Source organism: Physcomitrium patens, chromosome 24 (genome assembly GCF_059467195.1).
Source record: "Physcomitrium patens ecotype Gransden chromosome 24, ASM5946719v1, whole genome shotgun sequence".
NCBI classification, from domain to species: Eukaryota; Viridiplantae; Streptophyta; class Bryopsida; order Funariales; family Funariaceae; genus Physcomitrium; species Physcomitrium patens.
This window is the reverse complement of record NC_143433.1, coordinates 9,914,705-9,922,500: the sequence shown is the minus strand read 5'-3', so window position 1 is coordinate 9,922,500 and position 7,796 is coordinate 9,914,705. Positions and strand designations below refer to the sequence as shown.

Below are 7,796 nucleotides of genomic sequence, written 5' to 3'. Positions count from 1 at the left end.
CAAAACACTTCCTCGGTGTGTCTACAAGGTTAAGGGACTTTTCCACCGTCTGACCATCAGCAGTAGCGACAGTGAATGTTAGAGGTTTCTTCCAAGAAAGGAAGTGAAAGCGGCCACCCATCGGGTTCGCAGCACGAAGGCGCCAGACTGCGGTATATGAACCTGCTGGTAATGAGCAGCTCCAAGTCCCGCGTACCTCCAGCCAGCAGATAGCGAGCAGGTGCGCAACCTGACACCAACCTCAACCTTCTATTACTCTCCGAAAAACCTTACAGCAAACTAAACGCAAAATTCTGACAAACACAGGAAAGTTTGAGAAGCAGCTGAGAATGACAGCATAGAAATCATTAAATAGTACAAACCTTGCCGAAACACGAACTGCGAGAGTGCTCCCACTTCCAGAATCTCATGTCCGAGCCCCAAGCAATGTCCATGGCAACCACCGAGAGCTTGCGACAAACGCCCCTCGACCTTTGCAGCAACATGTACTTCTGCAACCCGTCATCAAGAAACACCCCAGCCGCTAGACTTTTCACAATCTCTCTAATACTTTGAAGCTTCGTCTGTGCTTCACAAATACTATCGTAGTCGCCGGGAAGGAAATCCTTCCATAGTTTCTCACTCTCAGTGACTCTCTTGAAAGCGGTACATACTCCAGCCATCCGTGTCGCATCCCATGGTGTCGTGCGGGCCAGGATAGATGCAATACAATCATCTGGAAGGTCAGCCATGCTCATCGTGACAGCTTACAAAGCCGCGATGGCAGGCCAATTGCTGAGGTCAGTGGTGCAATTCCCTGCCTAAGTCTTGCAAACGACTCGGCGAAACGGGATTGAACGAAGGACCACCCAACATACGCCAGCCGAAATTCGTCAAAGCAAACCTCTCATATTCATGACAATCTCCTCAGCAATTATACCCCGGGAAAAAGTTCTCGCCTTCGTCTGCAACAACGTTTTCTCATAAGCTATGGCTCCGCACAGCGTAGCGAGCATGACCTCGACTTCAGCAAATCACCTAATTTACAAGACCAGGACAATATCTAATAGAAGTATTACAACGCACACGTTGAGGAAACCTACACTTCACATTCTCTCAATTGAATGCGCATGAGACATTTAAAAAGCGAATCCTACAACGGATTTAGCGAGACCACAAGGATCATCACAAAATCAAAGCGAACAAATATTAAACCAGCGCTGAATTATGCTTTTTTGTTCATACCCTCGACGCCTTAAGCTAATGAACCCTAACACACACTGCCAATCACTCTCTCTCTCTCTCGCTCGCTCTCTCTCTCTCTCTCTCTCTCTCTCTCGCTCTCTCTCTCTCTCTCCAGTAAATCCCTTCCAGTACAAGCACTCCACGCTCACCCTCCAAGCATCGTTATAACTCCTGGACGTCAAATCACCACGACCCAGAGCCAGGCAATAAACAAACCTGGGGCACAAACCGGAAAGCCTAGCCAGCGCCCCTTCTGACAGATTCCTGCGCCGTGAGAAAGCCAACGAACACGCAAAAGGTGGCGATGCCAAGACATCATGCAGTTGCTGGAGTCTCCTTGCGACGGGGACCGCATCTTATTGTAGCACAGTGCGTCGAATCGCACCACAAACACGCAGCGTTCGTGGATTGCCGGGTCCCAGCAAGCTCAGTCCCACCCCGCAAATTTTCCTCTACTGCGGCAAGCAAGTATCTCCGCTCACGAGGAGCATGGCGGGTGGGGGGAGACCGGAACCGAAAACCGCCCCCCTTCCCAACACCGTGCCCATCGGAGATTCACGGTCGTAGGGTGCGGTTTTGGTTCCGTGAATGGGTCAGGAAGCGTCGCGACGAACGATTTCTGTTGGACTAAGTCAGAGTTTAACCATCCATGGGATAAGACTTGGTTTACGCATTGAGTTCCCTCTGTGTAGGCTGATCTGGAAGTTTAAATATAGTGGAGGAAATAATGCGTCAGTGGCAGGTCCATGATTTTCCTGTTTATCTGCTACTGACCTCATAATGGACTCTTTGATGTTAAACCAAATTTTGAAACCCATCTCCACTTGGTGTTTGGTGTTGGAACTATTGCAAACAATACGATTGATTAATCTTTGTTTCTTTTTATTATGATTGTTATGATTATAAGGCGTGTTTTGAATAAGTAGCTGACATTCCAGAAAGCTATACATCACCATTTTCGTTTGATTTATTTGTGTATGTTTGTAATGATCTTCAGTTTAGATGTTTTTTTAATGTAGTATTATATGTTTTTTTTGGTATAATTTGTACCAGTCTCATGATATACAGATTTGAAACTACAACTATGTACAAGCTTTATTGAGAAGCTTTTGCATTATAACTAAACTTAGGAACTTAGAGCCAAAACAAACTAGACTTCCAATTTCAAGTGCAGTATTTTATGCCATTCAAATAAGCTCACCATTGATGTACTTGCATATTATTTAAAGAATAATCTTTTAATATAATTTCTTTCCTTTTTAATATATATATATATATAATTAAAATAATTTTAAATAAAACTTTAAGTTATTTCAAAGTATATATTATTTTAAAGCAAATATTTAAAAACATGCTTATGAATACGAATAAATCATATATTTTTTTATTTATTAAGAATAAATAAATAAACTATAAAAGCATTGTAAGTTTTAAAGTTTGTATGATATGTAATTACAGCATTTTTTACAAGACTAATTAATTAAAGGCTATTTTAAATAGAACCAACTTAATAAAGAGATTGTCATGGATATACATATTTATTCTAATATTTATCTATAAGATTAATAGAAGTAGGTAAAAGTAGATTTATTTCATAATATTTTTTAGAAATGCTTCCTAGAAGCTTCATAGGTGTTGTTTTGACTTTATATGTATTTATAGTTGATTGATATATTGGAAACTTGGTCAACAAGTTAATCACATGTTGATAGTTTGTGAAATAAGCTAACTATGTGAAGCACATATAGAAAACTTGCCTTGCAAGTTAAAATACATGTCTTGCAAAGTCAACATGTTTTAGAGATCCTATAGCATATTGCCACATAGCTCCTAATTAAGAATATATATGGTGGCAAGAAAGAAGCCTTCTTCACTCTTGACAATGCCTTTCTAGTCTTTAGTCTTGTTTCAAGACTTTTTAGTCTTTTTGTCTTTGGCAATAGCCATTTTAGTTTAATACCATATCATCTTGGAAGTGACTTTCTAGTTTTTTTAAGTGACACAAGAGTATATTTAGGATTTCTTTCTTCAAGGTTCATCTCCTTGATAGTTTGACAAGAAAGCTAACTTACTATTTTTATCTTATTTTAGAAGTGAATGAATTACCCCACTTCTATTGTTGTATTTTGAAGGTTGCAAACTACCCACCTTCAAACAAATAATCTTCTTTTCTATCACTAATGTTTTTCTTAAAGAGAGTGGATTATCCCTCTTTGTGGAGCTACTTTTGATATTAGAGTTTACATATTACTTTCTTCTAATTTAACTTTTTAAATTTATTTGAATTATCTATCTATCTATCTATATATATATATATATATATATATATATATATATATAATAATAATAAAAAAATAAAAAAAAAAACTTATGGATACTACTCTCAAAGGAAGTGAAAATAGATTTACAACTATTGCAAAACTTCATGAGTTTATCAATACTCTACGAATAAAAATCTTATATATTTTCAATGTAAATCATGGAAGTAATATTCTTACTCCTATGAAAGAAGTTCAAAGTGTGCATTAAGAAGTTATGTAGTTGAAGGAAGTAAGTAGATTGACTTCACAACTAAATTCAGGAAGTTTTCTTTCTATAAGTATGGTAAGAATAAAGATTAATATGCCTGAGAAGTGTGATGGAACAAGATCAAAATTTCAAATATTTCTACAACAAATCAAGCTTTATCTAAGATTGCATCCCTTCTAATATCCTAATGGATTTGCTCAAGTTGGATTCATAAGCATACTATTATTAAGAAATACTCTTTCTTAATTTGTACCTTTAATGGAAAAGAATTCATGACTCTTTTATGAGTTGAATTCATTCATAGAAGTATTCACAGCCACATTCATAGAAAGTGATAAAAAAAGAATATCAAATATGAAGTTTTTATCTTTATTGCAATAATTACAGTCAACCATCTTATATGTTCTTCAATTCCAAAACCTTGCTTGCAATGTGGACTAGAATGATAAAGCCCTTATCAATCAATTTTGATATATGTTGAAAGATAATATTAAAGTTCTGTTATTAAAAATACCAAAGATAAAATCTTTAGAACAATTTATTACTTAAGCCATTGCATGCAACAAACAATTATTTGAAAGACATCAAGAACAAAGACTTGACTAGAGAAATAAGTCAAATAATGATAACAAATCCCAAGTTTTCATAAACTTATTCATAAAGACTAGAACCAATGCAAATTAATACAATACGTTTTAAATTCTTCATGAAACAAGAAAAAATTTGATAATGTGAAGAATACTTATGCTTATATTATAGAGAAGCTAACACACTGCTCAACATTGTTTAAAGAAACAACACAACTATAAAATAAGAAACATGGTTTCTATAGAAGATAATGTGTCATAAAATGAATTTTTTTAACTATAATAGGGACCATATAGCTAGAATCTTGTGTAACTCCTAGTAAAGGTCGTATTCTCTCTTCAAATCCTTTACCTTGTTTTATAATAGAAGTTTATTTAAAACCAAAAAAATCACAAAGTCTTAACTTTATTAGATTCAAGAGCCTTAGCCTATTTTATAGAGAAAGATTTTGTCAAAAAATAAGAGATATCATTAGCCAAGAAAATTAAATCTGCATATATGGAAGTCATAGATGGTCGTTTACTATCTTTTGGAGATATTATGAATGAGATTTTTTCTTTAAATATAGAAATTAAAGATCATAATAGCATAGTAATATTTAATAAAATAAGGTCTCTACCTAATTCATTTATTATAAGATTATCTTTGTTAGAAAAGTATAATCCTCAAATAGGTTGGATTTATTGGAACATTAATTTTTTTGGTAATTTAATACAAAATCCCATTAATTAAATAGAAATACATGAGTTTCATACATCCAAACCTTTAATAGTAGGTGTGAGAGCTTTTATGCATGCCACAAAAGAAGGGTCAACTTTTGTTATATATGCCATGTCCATTTTTGATGGTAGAGAGATGTCAAGTAATATTCTTAGTTAGTATCAAGATTTTCAAGAGATATTTGAAAAGAAGAATGCAAATATTCTCTTATAGTATCATCTTTATGATTATTCCATTGATCTTTAAGAAGAAGCTCAACCACCATTTGGACCAATCTATAGCCTTTTACAAAATGAGTTGGATGCACTTAAAGAATACATTGATGAGAACTTGGCTAAGAATTTCATATGCCATTCTAAATCTCCAATCAAGGATCCTATATTGTCACGGATATATGCATATAAGCCAGTAGTTATATGTATAAATAAATAGAAGTAAGTAAAAATAGATAAAAGTAAGTTAATTCTATAATATTTACTATGGAAGCTTCCTAGAAACTTTATAGATACTACTTTGTCTTTATAGGTGTCTTTAATTGACTTTTTGGATTAAAAAAGTGATCAATAAGTTGGCCATGTGCCACACATGTTGTTAGCTTAAAGACCAAGTTAACTATATCGCCTACATATAGAAAAACTTACCTTATAAGTCAAGGCATATATTCTACAAAGTCAACACATATTGGAGGTCCTATAGAATATTGCCATGTAGCCCCTACTTAGATAGTATATATAAAGACAAGAGTGAAGCCTTTTTCGTTCGTGTCAACTCCTTTGTTACTTCTAGTCTAATTTCAAGGGTCTCTGGTTTTCTTGTCTTTTGGTAGTAGCCATTCTAGTTTCTTTTTAAATATACATATTAATTTATTTCTATTTTTTCATCTTTCTTTAAAAGAAGTCTCACTTGTTTATTTATCTTTAATAAGTTCTTATCCTTTACAGATTGACGAGAATACACTTACAATATCAGAGCTTTGTCTAATCTTGATTAAGTGTGGATTAGTCTTTTTTCTTGATAAGACATAAGCATATTAGAAGTTGCAGATTACCTTCTTCTAAATTGATATTGTCCTTAGTATTTTCTTTGTTTTCAAGTCTTTTCTTCTATTTATCGTGAGCAATATTAGACATCTATTTTTCTAAGTGTTATTATGGCAAAACTTGCTAAAATAAAGAGTGCAATGGCACAAATGCAAGAGTAATTGAGGGAGTTAATGCTTGTGATGCATCAACTCAATTTACCACCACAAGGAGTAACAAGATTGACACATGCTTCTTTCAAGTTCAGTATTATCATGGATTTCATCTTTTCTTGAACAATAAGATTCAATATTCGATAATCTAAAGGCTTTTTTGGTAAAGTTTTGATCCATGTATGGAGAACATGATGCAATTCTTATAGCAACCAACAAAATCTATATTTTGTGACAATGCAATCAATCAGTAACATTATATGCTTCATAGTTTTGACAACTTGTAACTGATATCAAGTGAAATGATGCTGCATTTAATAGCCAGTTTTTTTTACAGATTACAATATGAGGTAAAAAAATTAATGCTCAACTTACTTGATCCTCAAAAATTGAGTCAAGCAATTGACTTTGTTGGGAAGTGCGACAATCATCTTTTTGAATTTTGATCTGAGAACCATATAAGTCGACCTCAACGTTACTATAAATCAATGGCAATACCAAAATCTGTTCAATACATATATTCGGAAGTAGAGGATAAAAAAGTTAATGTGGTACGTTTCAAACCTCTGACTGAGCAAGAAAAGACTCATCATCATCAAGAAGGATTGTACTTATATTGTGGAGAACCTAAATACACTGCTCAATATTACTCAAAGAAGCGACACAACCATAAAATGAGGAGTACGGTGATCAAAGAAGATAGCATGTCGGAAAATAAATTTGTCCAGCTATAATATAGACCACGTGTCAAGGGCAAGAACTCGATGAAAAAATAATTCAGATAAATGAGCCTTCACTCAAAGAGAGCTAACAAAATATATATAAACAAGTATATATATTGAAAGAAGAACTGGAATGGCTATTGCCAAAAGACAAGAAAACTAGAGACCCTTGAAACTAGACTAGAAGCAAGAAAGGAATTGACAAGAGTGAAGAAGCCTTCACTCTTGTCTCTATATATACTCTCTAACTAGGGGCTACGTGGTGACATTCTATAGGACCTGCAATATGTGTTGACTTTGTAGGACACATGCCTTGACTTACAAGGCAAGTTTTTCTACATGTGGGTCACATAGTTAGCTTGATCTTCAAGCTAACAACATGTGTGGCACATGGCCAACTTGTTGACCACGTTTCTAATCCAAAAAGTCAATTAAAGACACCTATGAAGTCAAAGCAACGTCTAAGAAGTTTCTAAGGAGCTTCCATATTAAATATTATAGAATTAACTTACTTTTATCTACTTTTACTTACTTCTACCTATTTCTATATGTAATTATTAGCTTACATGATTATGGCCGTGACATTACCCTCCCTTCTAGAGACGAGTTCCACGAGGAGCGGTCATTGTATGTTGAAGAAATCTATGATGCGACGAATTGTATTCACCACATACTCTGATCTTTGTTCTCTTCCAAGATAATTGATAGGGCCTCTCAACCATCGGTAGTGTCCATACCAGGGCAGGAAGACCACCCAGTTATTTGATCATTGTTGAGGCCTTCGTAACTTCCTTCGAATAGAATATTTGGAACACCATCAG

General features: G+C 34.5%; 1 protein-coding gene across 1 annotated transcript in view; it reads right to left on the bottom strand.

Moving 5' to 3' along the window:
• Window positions 1–1,667, bottom strand: part of LOC112276958 (putative F-box protein PP2-B12) — a 2,449-nt gene extending 782 nt beyond the window's left edge. Inside the window, exons 1-3 of the mRNA XM_024508807.3 lie at window positions 1,441–1,667; window positions 363–944; window positions 1–229 (exon numbers count right to left, since the gene is read on the bottom strand). The exon at window positions 1–229 is cut by the window's left edge and continues 782 nt beyond it. Coding sequence (XP_024364575.1) covers window positions 1–229; window positions 363–737 — 604 coding nt within the window. The 5' untranslated portion in view covers window positions 738–944; window positions 1,441–1,667. The remainder of the gene's footprint in view (window positions 230–362; window positions 945–1,440) is intronic.
• Window positions 1,668–7,796: the final 6,129 nt, after the last annotated feature.